We start from the raw sequence: 17,901 nt of genomic DNA, 5'->3' as shown, positions 1-17,901 counted from the left end.
ACATGAGGGCTTTGGGATGGTTCATGTTAAAGTGCCAAAAAGGGGGCGGGCTGTAGCATTGTCTGTGTTTGCAGGGGGCCATTATTAACCTCCGTATCATGGTGTCACATGCTCGCTGCTGAAGGCAGAGAAGGACAAACACACAGATGGAGAAAGCTTGCGTAAGGAGACACACTCTTTCCTGCGCCTCTCATTCTTGCTTTGCAACTAATATCCAATTCTTTTTACATTTTTTTGGTGCCGGCTTGTCAGCAACCTCTTTTTTTGACTTCACTCATCAGCTTTTCCTGTGCTTGCTGTGTTTAATGTTTCTTCACCGCTGCTTCCTGGCTCCTTCCTGGCTCCTTCCTGACAAATCTTTTCCTTTAACTTGCTTTCACTTTTTTCAAAAGTTTCCTTAGCTTCCTTCCATCATTTCCACTCTCTTGTCTGCTGTCTTTTGGATGGATAGCTACTCTGTCCTCTACAGTTCTTCCCACAGAACCGGACTTCTCTCTGGCTTCCAGCGCCTTCGCTCACAGAGGAAGATGTGTGATGTTGTCTTGGAGGCTGGCGGGATATCTTTTCCCTGTCATCGCGCCCTTCTAGCCAGCTCCAGTGACTATTTTTGGGCCCTTTTTGGAGAGACTACTGCAGAGAGATTAGCAGGCTCCATTAGCCTCCCAGCACTAACACCAGAGGGCTTAGATGCCATTCTGGACTTCCTGTATTCAGGTTGGCTCAGCATCTCACCCTCAACACTTCCTGTTGTCCTGGAAACAGGCAGGTACTTGCAGGTGGAAACAGCTGTGGCGATATGCGAGCGTTACATGATTGATGGTTTAAATACCAAGAACTGCTGTGACTATGCTAACCTGGCTGAGCGCCACGCCCTCTCAAATGCACTTGAGGCTGCCAATCAAACCATTGCCATGGAGATGGGCAGCTTGATACAAGAAAGCAGGGACGATCTCCTGACGTTGAATATCGAATCACTATTGGCAGTTCTGGATGCTGATGAGATACCTGGTGTTAAGGAGGTGGAGCTCATAAAGCTGGTTCTGGATTGGCTGGATGATAATGGGCCCCTCACACTCCTGAAATCAAATCTTTTGTTGAGTCGCCTGCGCTTTGGATTGGTCCCCCCGTCTGACCTCACAAATATCAGCCATGCCCACAGAGCCATGGCCACACCTTTAATAAGGAGTCAGCTGACACGAGCATTTGAGTACCACAGGCTCAGTTCAACTCAGCCCATCAGGCAGAGCCGGCAGACGACACTTAGAGCATCACCCAATTGTGTGCTTCTTGTGGGTGGCGGGTCCAGCACTGATTGGCCAGAAAAGCAGGTGTTGGCGTTCGATCCAAGAAGGAGGAGGTTTTCATCTTTGACTTGTGTTCTCCCGCTGAGACTAAGAAATCCCTGCGTGTGCTCAGTGGGAGGTTTCCTCTTTGTGATCGGGGGAGATGAAGTGAAAGAGGGAGATGAAGATGAGAAAAGGTCTGTTACTGTAGCAACATCCAATCAGGTGTGGCGGTACGATCCTCGTTTTAGTTGCTGGGAGCAGGTGGAGTCCATGCTGGACAGGAGGGCACAGTTCACCTGCTGCGTGGTGGAGGATGTTATTTATGCTTTGGGTGGACGACACACAAGACCAGACACCAACACACATGCCTCTGTAGCTTCTGTGGAATTTTATGACATGGCCACAGGAGCATGGAGGAAAGGGCCACCAATGCCTCAGACACTTTACGGCCACGCCTCTACCGTGCTTGACAACAGCATCTATGTGTCAGGTGGTGTTCCGGGTAACTATAGTTACACTCAAGATGAAAGCAGGGAGAGCAGCAGAGAGGTCTTTTTCTGGGATCCTAAAGGCAGAGTCTGGGAAAAGAGGGCATCCATGTCCATTGCCAGGTTCAGTCATCGCTTGGCAACTGCTCATGGCTACATCTATGCACTGCTGGGGATGTACGAACCCTTCTGTGATATCGAACGATACCATCCGCGGTCAGATCACTGGATGCGACTCAAGCCGCTTCTCACTGGCTCCTTCAACTACAGCATGGTATCCATGTCTGGGAATCTGCTGGTTTTCGGAGGGAGAAGGTGGAGTAATGGGCAGGAGGTGGTTGTGAAGAGTGTGCTGGAGTATGATACAAAGAAAGATTGCTGGAGAGAGATCTGCCAGCTTCCCAGACCTCTCACTGGGACTGAGTGTACGCTGCTGCCTCTGCCAGACTAAAGAGCACAAAAAGTGAGAAACGTATTTTACAAGTGCTGAGAGCTGGTTCCTGAAGTGAGAATTTCACTTTGAGTGGGTGTAACATGGTCTCAAAATGCTGAGCAGATGCTTTAAAATCAACCACAATATAGTACATTTTACCCCCATTTCCCCCAGGCTGTTCAAACTCTAGGTTTTGGAAATTAAAACACAGAAATAAGGATATTGCTCATAGTTGAGCAATAGTCTTTGGGGCCTGTGCTGGAAACTAGGTTGGGGGAGATGAAATGTTTACTACCACGCAGCCCTCAACAGCTTCCTCAGTTTCAATACTTTTGTTTTTTTAATAGTATTTCTGGTCTTTTTCCAGTCCTGTTTCCCTGGAGAAAAACAGATGTGTATTTTCCCTGTACACCTAGGGGAAATATATCAAACAACTAGTTTTCTCCTACTAACAGCTAGCCTTAGACATGTTGTCTACACTTATTTGCATTTCTATTGAATAGTAAAATGAAATGATACCACTCATAGCACTGATAAACACATGGAGGTGTACAGCAACAAAGCAGTTTGGTTAGCTTAGCATAAGGCACACAGCCAAACACAGTATATCATTTTTAACACTTTTATTTCTCCATTAATTAAAGAGATGTAGCCTAAGGTTTCATTTAGTTCATTTTAAGCTAGCTGTTTTTTCTGTTTCCAGTATTTATTTTAGGCTAGGCTAACCTTCTTCAAGATAATCCAAATGTTTCTGATCTAGAGTTATATAAAAATCCCAAACAAAGCTCATATCTTTTTCCTTAATAGAAACCCTAAAGGTTTTAAATATTTTGTGTAATAGGTGGATAAAGGCTTTTCTCTGGTTTCATTCTTTAAGAAACCTAACAACTACTTTTTTGTAAGAATCATTTGTAATTTCTGAACGTATACACTCAACAAAGACTTTTTTAGAAACACCTTTATAATACTGGGTTCCAATCCCTGTGCCTTCATAACGTTTTTCCTAATGGCATAGATTCAACAAGGTGTTGGAAACATTCCTCAGAGATTTTGGTCTATATTGACATGATAGCATCATACAGTTGCTGCATATCTGTTGGGTTCAGGTCCATGATGCTATAACTGACTGATTAGGTATTGCAATAACATAACATTTGAACATGGGTACTTGAAAAAGTGGCAAGTGAGTGTATAATCTTCATAAACCCCTATTTTTTAATGACAAACAAAAGGCTAATGCTAGTTAGCCATAGCAATGCTAGCTGATGTCCCTATCCCAGCTTTTATGATAAATTATTGCTTACTGCTGCTTAGTTCAACACTTGTAGATTTTGCAGAAAGATATATGAGAAGACCAATAAATATCCGTGTGCGTGTGCACCCACACGTGCATGCATTTATGTGTTTATGTTAAATATGAAGCTAGTGCCAGTAAAACTAAGCTTATATTAGTTTAACAGAAACTTTAACATAACCTTTACAAAAATTCTGATATTTAGATTTTTGTTCAAATTAACCAAAGTGACAGATTTTTTTTATTTACAAATTTATTTTAATTTAATTTATTTATTTATTAGGTTTGGTTCTAATCCTGCTGTCAAGTCTTTATTTAACATTAAACATTGCACCATAGATTAGAAAACTGATCAGTTACATGTGTAAGCTATTTATGACCAGGAGTATCAAGGGACACAGTTGGCGGTGAGCACACTGAGTAAGCTCTAATGTTTAAGTGTATGAAGTGTAAAGTTTCAGTGCTCTAATATGTCTGTCAGTTTAGAAACAAACAGCAAGGGCACACTGAGCAGTAACACAAATCATATAATTAACAATTTCTGTAGCGTTAGACTCACTAATCTTGTTTATAGCAGCAGCAATGTTGTGTTTTACTGTATATAATCTATATTCTTTATAGATCTTTATCATATTATCTCTGATTGGAATAGCTGGTCAATTTTGTGCAGTCAAATGATTAATCAAATGGCCCTTTTATGTGAGCTAACACTAAGAAAGCTTGGCTCTGTTAAACTTGGCTATGTTGAACTTCTCAAACCAGAGCTCTTTTCGCCCTCTACAGTGGCTCTCTGAGCTTCAACAAAAAGTACATGAATATGAAAATGGTGTTTTAAAAGTTAAAAGCAGTTAATCTTAGTTAAGTTTTAATCTTCTGTTAACTAAAAAGTACATCACACTTAATATCTATCACCTGGCTTATCCTTTTACTTTAACTCAACCTCAATAGCAATGCCTAGCATGGATATATATACGTACACATAGTCCTGAGTTTCTCCACCACTTATTGGATTCCAAAACCAAAAGCCAAGTGGAAAACAGAGAATTTAAAATACAGAAATAAAAATTAAAATGTAACAATTTGTGGACAGATTTCTTTGCTTTTAACCCCCACTGCTGTTGGCTTACCAATAGCATTGATCTGCAGACTTTAAGTTAATATTATTTTTTCAATTTGTAAATGATTAAGCAACAAAGTTTGATTAATTTCAATGATCACAGGTTGAATAATGAAACTCACGTTCTCCAGGTGGCATGGTTTTACAGCATAAATAGAAATACTCACTCAAAGAGGATTTTTTAGTTCAATTCATAATTTTATTTACACAGTGCCAAATCACAACAACAGTCACCTCAAGGTGCTTTGTATTGTAAGGGAGACCCTACAATAATACATACAGAGAAACTCAACAATCATATGACCCCCTATAAGCAAGCACTTTGGCGACAGTGGGAAGGAAAAACTCCCTTTTAACAGGAAGAAACCGCCAGCAGAACCAGGCTCAGAGAGGGGCAGCCATGTGCCGCGACGAGTTGGGGTGGGGTTTTACTTCCAAACTACTGCTACTACTTTTCAAAGTATAGCTAAGTTCATAATTCTTTTTAATGACCACTAGGGATCAACTTTTGTAGTTGCAAAAAGGTTTTCTGTCCTAAAGATTTTATACGAAGCCAGGCATTGACCTGGGTTCTTATACCTGTTTATGTACTCAGTCACCTACTGCATAACTCATTGGGTCCATTTTGTAAATTCAGGTCATTCTACCAATCAAAAAGGAGAATAAATCAGGGTATGCTCACTGGCTAATGATTTGTGAAATTGTTAGCGAACGAGCCAAAATGGCTCGAGGCTTCAAAATGGGACTTCACTAAACAGTGGAAAACGGGAAAGTGGCTTTATGCTGTAATTATTCTAACTAACTCAGTATGAAGAAAAGATTAGCATTTTTAACTAAACATCTCACATATAAACTATACAGGCTGAGCACTGTAGCATTTTCCTTGCAGCTGTTTTGAGCATATGTCAGATTGATTCAGATTACTTTTAGTTCACGCAAAGTTAATTACAGTGTGTAAGTATGTAAAAGGGAAGGGTCACCAAATATTCCAAAGAGTGTCACTCCAATGTAATTGTGTGCTAAGAAAAACAAGGGCTAAGCTGTGTGATAAATGGGATTTTTGGGAACAAGCAGAGGAGGTAAACAGATTCAGTGTGAAGAAGGTAACACTCAAACAGATGAGTTTTCAGGATGAGGCTGAGCCAAGCTGCGGGATGAAATAGAGACGTTAAAAAAAAAAAAAAACAGCCGATAAGGTGATGAAGGTGAGGGTGGCAGTGCTGAAATAACAACAACACCAAAACTGAGGAGAATATCTTTCAGAATTGTAAAGTGTGCAGCATTGCTGCTTACTTATGAATAATTGAAGTTTTCTATTTGATAGATAGAAAGAGCAGCAAAACAAAGACGTTGTGTGAGACTCTTTTTTTGTTTTCTTGTTCCACTTCATCTGCACTGACAGTCAAATGGACAAAGAAGGATGAAGCTGCAGAGTAGAAAAGCATTAGGGTAATAGCTTGGTAACCTGCTGGAGATCATTACTGATGCACTTTTGTGCTTGTATCTGTTTCCATTTAAGTCTGAATGCACACTGTGCTATCTACAAAAATATTACTTATTTAGAACACCATCTGAGTTAAATGAACATCTGAAAAAAAGAATAAAAGTGGAAATATGAAATGTTAATTTCAAGCTACCATGCTCTAATGTGTGACAATATTACATCAGGAAAGTTCTCACTGGCTCAGGTCACAGCTGGGACTCAGCTTTTTTTTTTCGTTTTAAGCTTTTTTCTCACCTTTTTTGGATAATTAGCTAGATAATTATTCACGGATTTAATACTACTAATGCATAAAGTTATGTCAAAACTATCTTTAGCAGCAATGCTTTGAATCTAGTTGTGTACAAACTTTGATTTACAATTCTTTTCGAGAATGAGCCAAACTTCATTGAGTTCACTGACATTTGCTGCCATTCATTTCCCACCACAGTATCAGGTTGATGTCTGGACTTTGACTGGGCCATTGCAACACCTTGATTCTTTTCGTCTTCAGTAGATTTGTTGCTGTGTTTTAAAATACTGTCTTACTGCCTTTAGCTGTTGGACAGATGGCTTCACATCTGACTCTAGAATACTTTGGTGTAAAGAGGAGCTCATGACCGACTCAGTGACTGCCCAGGTCCTGTGGCTGTTAAACAAGTCCAAATCATCAGTCCTGTGTGGTTTGTTCAGGTGCAACTTTACATTTCAAAAAAAAAGAAAAAAAAATGGAAATTTAGTTGGACAGCCACTCCTGGTGGCATTGTGTTAACACACATTTGCTCCAGACCAGCAAGCTGCCAGAACATCAGCTTTTATTGAACTTTTTACAGTTGCTGACGATTAATTAATTACATCTGACCAGCACCTGGTTATTATTTATCTTCTTAAGAGTAATCAAGTTAATGCAGCCTAATAGTGCACCAAATACTGTGTAGCTGAGCTAAATGTAAGCAATTTTAGCCACATTTACTTGGTAGGTAGTTTAGATAAATCTATTAGACAAATTAGATACATAGATTAGCTAAATCTATGTTGATAGCTACAGAGATTTAAATTCCTAAATGGTATAAAGAAACCAAGTACCAATTTGTACTTTGCTGAAGTATTTTTATTTTCCCAACATGTCAGAGGGAAATTTACTTTTTCCACTAGGTCCACAGCTTTTATTTGAAAGCAGTAGCTACCATTTAGAAAGATTTTTTGTTGAGATTTAAACATAAGTCCCTTTAATCTTGCATCAGGAAGGCATGCAACATAAACATCTGCCAAATCAAAACCTGTAGAGCTATCCACTGTGGCAACCCGTTGTGAATAAAGAGGATAGGCTGTGGGGACTCCAGCCTTCATATGACCTTGAATCGGATAAGAGTCTAAGAAAATAGATGTTGTGTAATTTTTTCATTGAATAAAAAAAACCTTTGGAAAGAACAAATAAGTTGATTCCAACAGTTCTGAAATGTAAATCTTGTCCTGACATTGTAAAAAGCAATCTTTAGATCTCTGAAAGTTTTTCACAGGAAAATGTCCAAAAAGCTCTTTTTTTCTTCTCCTGTCAGTCATTTCACACACCCTCAGATTTATTTGGATGAGGACCAGTAAACTTAACTTCTTAAATTAAAATAAAACAAGCTAACACATGCTGTTTGCAAATTGATCAGTCACATATGCTGCTCAAAGAAATTAAGGTACCACTCAATTATCACAGTATAACACAAAGTGAGTCAGGTACTCTTCAGGGAACTCAATCTGTCCATTTAGGAAGCATACATTTTTGGAGCAAATGAAAGTGACAGAGAGGCAACAACAAGGCAATGCCAAAAAAGGGAATGGTTTTGCAGGTGGTGGCCACAGACCAGCTCTCTCCTTATCCTGCCTCACTGATTTTCCTCTAGTTTTGCATTTTGCCAGCGTCCTAATCGTTGGAGCGGTACCTGCAGTCTATTCAGGTTACACAGATAGTCCAGCTCGTCAAGCCATCACAAAAATATTTGCTTTATGTTCATGGACAGTGTCATACATGTTGTAGGTAGGATATGGACCCAGAATACAGGACACTGGAGACAGTGCATGAATGCAGAAACAGCTTTAATGCTGAAGATTTTTCAAAAATGCATTAATACAAAAACAAGGCAGGACTGGAACCAGGAACAAAATCAATAGGAGTTTAGGGGGAACCACAGAACAAGGGCGCACACAGCCGAGAGCACAGGTGTTGAACTCCAGGCCTCGAGGGCCGGTGTCCTGCAGGTTTTAGAAGTTTCCTTGATCCAACACAGCTGATTTAAATGGCTAAATGACCTCCTCAACATGCCCTGTAGTTCTCCAGAGGCCTGCTAATGAACTAGTCATTTGATTCAGGTGTGTTGACCCAGGGTGAGATCTAAAACCTGCAGGACACCGGCCCTCGAGACCTGGAGTTCGACACCCCTGGCCTAGAGGCAGAGAACAAGGGAAGACTCAGACAATAAATACACACCAGGTAATGAGGGAAGAGGAAATAGGTGGGAGTGCAACTTGACGTAATCACAGAAGACAAGACAAGGGAAGCAGAACTAAAAATAAAGCACGAGAGACAAGAGACCATCAAAATAAAACAGGAAACAACTAACACTGAGACAAAACTGACACAGAGAGCTAAGAATACACAGGAACTCAAGGAAAGAATGAACCAAACTGAAACAGAACTAGATATGAACCAAAACATGAGAGAACCGTGACATGCAAAACTGAAATGGCCGACCAAACCACAGAACACAAAACCCTGAGTCTAAGAGTTTAGAGGACATCAGGAGGTGGGGTGTTACATGAGGAGAGCTGGACAGGGCCATCAGGCGAGCAGCAGCATCAATATCTGCTCCAGTGTGTGAGGAAAAACAGGAGGAGCACTGCCAGAGCCCTACAAAGTGACCTCCAACAGGCTGCTCGTGTGCATGTTTCTGACTAAACTATCAGATAATGAGTCTGAGGATTTGAGAATACGTCTGGCTACCAAAGGAAAGCCAGACAGATTGATATCCCTGGAGTTTAACTAACTTATTATACTGTAATAATTAGCTGCTTTATTTATTTATGTATGTATTTGTGCAGTGTAATATGTATAATAAATTATATTTGTCAAAGGGGAAATTTATTGCATATAGTCCTTGATACTTTTACTTTCGTTGGTACTTATACTTATATGGCATTTTAAAAGCTGAATTTATACTTTAACATATCATTTTGAAAATATGGACTAATTTTCACAGAACAGACCACAAAAAACACCTTCATCGAAATGACCAACATTTTATTGATCCATCCTCATCTTTCAAGAGAGCATATAGAATGATTACATAAATAAATACTGTTTTTTTAATTAACCATAATTTATAGATCGAACATTAAACAATCTTTACTCAACGACAGTCTGTCCAAAAGGAAAAAAAAAACTGAACTAGAATTAGAGACTATCTTCCAAGACACTTAGTTTGCGCTCTATAAATAGAGATCTACTGTATGTAAAGATTTCAAACACAAAAACAGGAAAAAGAATACTGTTTTCATCTATAACAAAGACATGCTACTACAACCAACCACGGGCAGCAGCAGAGAAAGAGCATTCAGTCTATGTGCTTATTATTGTGTGTATTTGTGTGTGTGTTTATATGTATTTATGATTGCTTTCATAGTTTTGTGCATTGACTTTGAGTATTAAGTCTTTTGGCAACAGCATAGCCTACAAATAACAAACTAATATATTTTTATTAGATTCATATTTCAGTTCCTATGCAAATATGGCCTCATATTCTCTATGCGACATGCAGGATACAGAGAGCCAAATGGTCTCCAAGGAAAAATCCACCCTTAGAAACTTTTGCATTCTTTTAAGTACTATAAATCTGCGATGTGCAGAAAATATTTCTGTGCTAAAAACGTCTCTTTGCTTTTTTTGTTTTGGGTTAAATATTTTTGGAGGCTTTTGGGGTGAAACAGAGTAACTTTCCAGAGTTCATACACCTGTATTACTAGGAGTGTGGCTGCCATATAAGGCACTGAAAACCAAATGAAAATAATGTCCATGTCTGGAAGTAGCAGTTGCCTAAAAACTAGATAGAAATGTGCTTTTATTTAAACTTACATTTGTGCAAATCCAAAAATCTACAATAAGATTTGGGTAGATCTATAAAATTTTATATATCAATGATATTATGGCTTAGAGAATTGCAGTGTACTTTTTGTAAATTTCATGTATATAATGCATCATGTATTAAAAAATGTAAAAAAAAAAAAAAAAAAAAATTGTGCTGAAAAAATATCAACAAAATTTGAAACAAGGCTGGGACAATACTTGTGTAATACCATTTTGTACCACAAGATGATGCAGTGAGTCAATGTGACCTTCATTTAACGAGGCAAGTTATAAAGATTCTTATTTATGCTGCAGTCACAGTAGGAAAATCAATAGTTGGACATTGTAACAACACCAAAATTATTTAGACTGTGTGACACGAACTTGTGAAATGAACTTCATTGGGTTTTTATTGTCTTTGAAATGGTTGCTTCAGGGATGGGGAACTAATCTGCAACCATTTGCATTAGGTTTCTGTACTCAAACTGACTTTAGTGAGTAAAGACGGAAACAAAATAGCAATAAGATGGAGTCAGTCCGCTGAATGGTGTGAAGTTGGCAAATATATTAAATCTCTGATAATATGGTCGAGGGTATTGCACGCTCAAGTTTCGTAACTACTTACAATCAGCCTCTGACAGAAAAAAAACTTCAAAGCACTTACCAGGCACCCACCAAATTTTCCTAGCTGCACAGAGGTTGTTAATCTATCTTTACTCTAGTGTGACTGAGCCAATACAAAGGTGGCCTACAAAAGGCAAAATATTTCCACATGTCCAACGGAAAAATGTCCCCTTGTGTTGATGAAAGTTTCACTTAAGGTAATATCAAAGAGATACATCTGCAGTAAAAGCTTTTATCTGGTATTATGTAGAAATACACTGCATAAGAAAAACCAAAACTCTAGTGCTGCAGACAGCATGTTTCTATGGCTTTCATCCATCGGTTCACTGTATTGTTGAAATATTGATAGCTCTTAAAAATTTTGAGGCGATTTCTTCAGTTTGGGCACCTGAACTCAAGGATAAACTGATTGGATTTTAGTGCTCAAGGGTCGAAACACACTTTTGTCAATAACCTGACAAAATTTCATATATCCAAAATGTTAAATTAATGTTAAGTCAAGACAGACATGGAAGCAACTTGACTGGCTAATGGAGGGAGTAATCCTAATTTGACTTTTAAAGCCTTTTGAAAACCTGCCTAAATTGTGGAAGATATGAAAAGTTGGGTTTATTTACATGAAAAGAAAATCATAGCAAACAGAACCTGTGGGCTGAATCTGTCACTCATTGGTGAATTTCTTGCATCAGTTCTTCCCATAATCACTGATGTCAATGGTTCAAACTATGGGTCCAGTAATTTTGTGTTGACTGGTGCCATTTTTGGGTAGGAAACCAGTTCTAGATTGGGCGCAGTCGCCAGCGCCCAATCTAGTATACATACTATATATAAACATCCATATCTGCAAAAGCTAAAAAGAATATTCATCAATGAGAAGCTCTCTCAGATTTAGGAAGCTCCATCTATAGTTAGACCAAGTTTCTAATTTTCAGTGCAATAATAATTATAATGCAAGACAAAACCTTTGTTTTACCATCATTGCAAGAAATGTTAAATAAAGCCATGTAACATTATATTTTCCTCTTTCTGTAGATTGCACCTAGTATTTGTTTACATGTCATTAAAATGCAGCTTTCAATATGTATACAACGTAAACGAAACATTAGACATTTCTAGTAGCTGTTTTTGTTTTGCAATTAATAAAAGTATCGTTAAAAGACCCTATTTTATTTACTATTGTGTAAAAATTTTAAAAGAAACTTGAAAACTCCCTTGATCATTGCAAGCCTTTATTCTCACAGCAACAAGAATAACTGTTTTCCGTCTCTATATATGCCTGTATATGTCTGTACAACAGATTTAACTGCATTTAGTGTTCTATTTTTCCAAATGTAAAAACCACACTGCTTTAATGTGCATATGCGAAGTTATAAAGTAGTAAATGGCGGTTTGTCAAAGGCATACTGTGTTTTTGGAGTGTGAAATGAAGTTCAATAATAAAGCAATAGCAGATAATGGGCTCCTAACTACACCATGTGATGCCTGATGCGTTGTTAGAAAAGCATTTGAGGGTGGATTTTTCCTTCAAATGGGTCCTATTCCAGGAGGAGTGTGCATGCTTCAGGTCCAGCCCAGCACAGTACACAAATCTACCAAACCAGCACAAACAAAAGTCTCTAAAACTAGATAGAAACTGAGACTGGTGTTTTGTTTTTGTTTTTTTTAAAAAGACCTTTGCTTATTGTTGTCTACTGTAGCACTCACTGTACAGTAAATATCATCATAGACATCAAGTATAAGGCTTGAAAGAATACAACGTATGTGGCTATTAGACCGTCTATGAGACACTGTGCAGTCAGTATGAAAATGGCACAATAAGCAAGATGGAGAAAGATACAACTCTGTAATCCCACTGGATGAGAAGTCTGTACGAAGATGATGAAGATCCTTCTTTATATGGTTTTCCATGGAGAGTATTTTAGGTACGCAGCACAAAAGCTAACATATAATACTCAAGAATCAGTGTTAGTGTCCACCCTCGAGCCAGCTGGAGTGGCATGACCAATCAGCTCGAAGACTGATGTGACACGAGGGTCTCCGCAAAAACACGTCATGTTGCACTTGTCACACGGCGGCTGCTCAAAGCACATCTCTACTCTTGCCTCTCGACTCAGTTCGTCACTAAGATTTCTCCGATCGCAGCTCTGATGCCTCAAAGCATCAGCTGCAATTTGTTCAACTCAATCCAAAATCAGGTGATGAGAGCAATTTAAGCGTGTGTGTTGCTTTTGCTTTTCGCGTCAGACGTGCGTCTCAATGTAGGAGTGCGTGTGAGAGAGCGACGGGGTGAGGGGCGGGCCAGGATCTGATTCGGCGGCCGAGTTCGACTCCTGAGTGAACAGGTCCTGATAGGCTCTCTTCCACTCCTGGAACTCTGCCGACGACAGCTGGGGTTTGGCCAGCAGCCTGTCAATCAGCGCTAGCTCCCCCTCCCTGTCCTATGGGGGATGCAGAAACAGAGGAGGGGCGGGTCACTTTTCAAAATATCGCTCTTCTTTAAGACGCAGACACACGGAAAGCAAGACACACACTTAATGGGGATACACTAAGATTTGGGGAGATTTGACATTTGCATAGAACACTTAAAAACAACAGTTTTTATCTGTCATTGTTCTACTAAGTATATTCACTACCTTTCATGTGTATTCACAATTAATGCATGGGCTACTTTTGAAGTAATTCAATGTGTATAATTTGGTAATTTTGAGCAACCATTAAATTATTACAGCACACATTATCTACTATTAACTAATCCACTTGTAGGACATTTATTAAAAACCTATTTAAATAAATATTTAATATTCTTGGGCATTATGCAGTATATAAAGGCACTAAATACACTATTGTTAATATATACGGATGCAGTAATGCATTTTTAATCACACAGTAGTAATAACTTTTGTGTGATGATTACCTCAAAAGCTCATAAAATATTTAGCTAAAATATACTTTTATAGAAGAACAATGTGATCATGTCAAAGTGTTGATGTTTCTCTGAGTTAGGACTAAAAAAAGCATAAAAATAAACACAGCTACCAATAGTAAAAGTACTAATTATGAAAAAAAAAACACTATACAGTTAAACGTTTGCCAGAACATTCTAGTATTTGATATTATCATTACATACTGCTTGATAATCAATATGACTATATCATGAATTACTATGATTAAAATTATAATTTTTAAGATGATGATCACTATTATTAGCAGTAATATTAGTAGTAAACGTAAAAATATAACACCTGGGTAAATGTACTTTCCAAGTGTTGTAACAAACCCACCTTTGCTGCTATTTTAAGAAGCAAAAAGGTCTTATTGAAAAAAAGATTATAAGCGTTTAGAAAAATGTATTATTTATATTATTTCTATTAAAAACCTATTAAATTCATATTTAGAACTGAGTTTGTTTTTTGAAAAGTCACCTTTTCATCATAATACATCAAAAAACTAAAGATGTTTGACTGTTTGAAAAGTTACAATCTTCAGATGTCAATAAGTGAAATAATGTTTTTTTAACTTTTAATGAACTATTTTTAAAGTAATGATCTACAGTGCAAGTCTAATTGTAGATGCCTAATATTTTTATTAGCCCTCACTGGATCTTTCTTTATAACTTATCTAAGCCTCTTTGTTCAAGTGACAGTTAATGAATTTGAAATGCATCAGTAGTTACAAACATTTTTGTAACAGCACTGTCAACTTTCTTTTCTAAATTACATGGGAAATAATTGTTAATAAATTGTGTATAATTGAAAGGCAACGATGATATGTTGCTACATGACAGTGATATCGTGATGGTGAAATATACATTGTTTCAGTTAATGTTCAGTCAGTAGTAGATTATTTTTAATTTAGTTAGCACTTCATGATCTTCGACTTTGTGCTGATGCCGTTATTAAACACAACACACAAATCTCTTCTCTTGTTATTCCTTCTGCCATCGCATTCTCATTCGAATGTATCGTGTTGTTTTGGTCCAATTTTAATGCGCAGAAACACACAAAGAAAATATGAAAACCTTTGTTGTTTCCACAGCAACCACTGAAGATATGTTGATGCTGCCTGAACGCACATATCCAACCTGATCCCTTGTAAATAGCAATTAAAGTGTAGCCTCTACCAGGGTCACTGTGGTGTCTTCTGAAGATTTTTTGTGAAACTTTTCATCCATGCTCCCCCCAAAGCTTGGTATATACCTTTAAAAGACGCGAGACAAGCAAACAAACACATAAGCTTCCCCACCCAACCAGACAACAAAAAAAAAACCTGATGTACCTGCAAGCGATAAAGCCTCCATGCCCTCACTTGCCATCCCGCCCCCATACACGGAGGAAGCAACAAAGAAACAAACTCTAGAGACATAAAAAAACAGCAAAAGAGCCACCCAGCCCGGGAGCATCACTGCTGCTCAGACAGCATGAAGCAACAGACGGCTGCTTGACATCTGAGGACTCTGAGGAGACACACTGTGACAGATAACGCCACTAAAACTAACAAGACAGACATCTTCCAGCACATGAGCGGTGTTTATGTGTGCATCACAGTCAGAAATTATCATAAATATACAATTATGAAATAAATCCTCATGGAGGGAGCCATTCTTCTGTCTTATCATAGTTTTAACAAATGTTCTATTTTTGAACAGATGAGAATAAGTGTTTCAGTTTTACAAGCGGCACGTTTTGCCTTGAGGTCAATAGCCTCCGCACAATTTCTGAAGTAAACCATTATTTCAAGAAATCTTACAGTTCAAAAGGTTTGTGAAGAAGGAATGGGGAGGAGGCAGTTTCTGATCAGATTTTAGAGGAGTATGACCTGTAAGATTAGTAATATGAGGTGAAATGCAGTGTTGCATTTCACAAAAATTGAATGCTATGGAAGGAAAATAAAGTTCAACAAAACTGACCTTTTGCTAAGCTCCAGACTCAAAGTGTCTGTTCCTATATGCCTTTATTGTTTGTGTGAGTACCTACTGGCAGCAATTTCTCTAACTGAGGTCCATTTTGTTGTTTTTAGTAAGCAAACATCTGTTCCCGAGAGCAATTCTCTGTTAACCATTGTGTTGTGTCCTAGTCAAACGTTTCACAGATTTCAAAGAAGGGCTGAAAATAAAGCCAATGCAGAAATGCCTCAAAGCTGCAGCTTCTCAAATGGCCCTTTGAGGTCGCCTCCAATATTGATTCAATCTCCATAGATTGTCTTGTCAAAATGTCCAAATTTACAGCACAAATAAAGATGTTTGGAAAAATGGATTTTGTGTTTTTAGCATGTAAACTGTATCCTTGTTTAAACTCGGTTAAAGGTTAAACTTCATTAAGGATCATTAAGGGTGTGGCCGCTTTGAGTTTAAGGTTATGAGTCTCTACTGAAAGACACTGTAAGGAGTCGTCTGTACACCTGTTCTGGTAGATATAGTTTGTTTTGAGGCTGTTCACCAAAATTGACATCTCATTGGCTATCAGTTGCATACCGAGCCAGCCAACACAGATGATAGGATTTCTAACAGAGTATACAATTTTGCTTTTAACTTCTGTCTTAAAATACTTTTTTTTATTGCATTATTTTTTTCCAGCAACTACAATTTATCTAGAGCAGGGATCTCGAACTCCAGCCCTCGAGGGCTGGTATCCTGAGACTTTTCCATGTTTCCCTTTCACAACACACCTGAATAAAATTAGTAGGTCGTTAGCAAGAGTATAGAACTTGACTGCATGTTGAAGTGGCAAACCCTAACCCTACTCAAGTGAATTTAAGTCAATGTTAAGTGTTTGGAAAAATGTACTCCTAAAAGTACTTTTATTGCACCATGTTCATTCACTCATGAGCTGTTGTAACATGAATCAAATGGCTGAATTGCCACCTCAGCATGGAGTCCAGTTCTATAGAGTCTTGCTAATGACCTACTAATTGTATTCAGGTGTGTTGCAACAGGGACACATGGAAAGGACACCGGCCCTCGAGGACTGGAGTTCGAGACCACTGATCTAGAGTATCAGCAGGACACTGCAGTAGCAATTCGTTTTGTATAAGTGAAAATAAATGCACCACAAACATCAAAAACAACTTTAACTGAAATGTTAGTTTTTTTTATTTCTTCAAATGTGGTAAACGTCTTGCTTATAAAATGTTTGTACGCTGGTTTGTTTTTTATAGTATTTCAAATGGCCAGAAATGCATCACACAAACCCGGTGTCTACATCTGTACAAACATCGACAAGAGTTTGGGTGAGAGGTTAGGGAAAGGTCAGTCGTCTCGTCAGAAATTAAAATCTCCCTGTGCTTCTGTAAGTGTGCATGTGTTTGGCATGCCCCCGTGCTCGTCTTGCGCATGTGTCTATATGAATGAGAGTGAGGACCAACCTTCAACGTGGAGGTCAGTATGCGGAGGCGGTGCAGGCGCTCGTTGAGATGAGGGTCAGCGGCCCTTCGGAGAAATGACTGCCTGAACTCTGACTGACCTTTGGACTCCGACCCCCGACCCAGAGGACAGACCCCACCCTGCTCGCACGCACGAAACAGGTCGCCCAGCGAGGCACCTTCACTGCCACCTTCAGAGCAGTCAGAGGGGAAACAGAGACCCGTACATTTAATGTTGAGTTTAACTCTTTGCTTCACATCTGTTACAGGATTAGAAGCTAAAAGGCCGGGGAGGGCCTTAAGTTGTATCTCAGATCAACCACTGGAGGACAGCAGCACACCTCGACACATCTACGACATTGTGTAATGATTTGTATTAGTCACAGCAGGATTATTAACGAGGAGAAAATCCTGTCAGCCTCAGGGACGCCCTCTTCACTTTGGCAGTTTTATTTCCTCGCTCACATCATTATTGATTGTTCAATCCATTCCCTAACAAATGCAACATATATCATGCTATTACATAAATCAGTCTTATTTACTCTTGCAGTCCTTCCTTTTCATATGCTGCTTGCCGCACCTTGGCAACAGGAGCACCATGGTGTCATTAGCCTCATTAGATCAATGTATGACTGCAGTGTGCTCTGCTTCAAGCTGATGATGATTTAAATGGATATGTCTGTGCCTGAGAGCAGTTTTTATATGTGGCAC

General features: G+C 38.7%; 2 protein-coding genes across 2 annotated transcripts in view; one reads left to right on the top strand and one right to left on the bottom strand.

Annotated features, from left to right (window-relative positions):
- Positions 1-443: 443 nt before the first annotated feature.
- Positions 444-2,225, top strand: LOC116324437 (kelch-like protein 34). Its single transcript, XM_031745028.2, has one exon. It carries the CDS (start codon positions 444-446, stop codon positions 2,223-2,225), a length of 1,782 nt encoding a protein of 593 aa, XP_031600888.2.
- Positions 2,226-11,871: 9,646 nt separating this feature from the next.
- Positions 11,872-17,901, bottom strand: part of cnksr2a (connector enhancer of kinase suppressor of Ras 2a) — a 74,445-nt gene continuing 68,415 nt past the window's right edge. Inside the window, exons 23-24 of the mRNA XM_039617168.1 lie at positions 17,194-17,381; positions 11,872-13,271 (exon numbers count right to left, since the gene is read on the bottom strand). Coding sequence (XP_039473102.1) covers positions 13,074-13,271; positions 17,194-17,381 — 386 coding nt within the window. The 3' untranslated portion in view covers positions 11,872-13,073. The remainder of the gene's footprint in view (positions 13,272-17,193; positions 17,382-17,901) is intronic.

The sequence above is a fragment of the Oreochromis aureus genome, linkage group 9 (genome assembly GCF_013358895.1).
Source record: "Oreochromis aureus strain Israel breed Guangdong linkage group 9, ZZ_aureus, whole genome shotgun sequence".
NCBI lineage: Eukaryota > Metazoa > Chordata > Actinopteri > Cichliformes > Cichlidae > Oreochromis > Oreochromis aureus.
The sequence above is the reverse complement of the archived record's forward strand: the minus strand, read 5'-3'. Positions and strand labels throughout refer to the sequence as shown.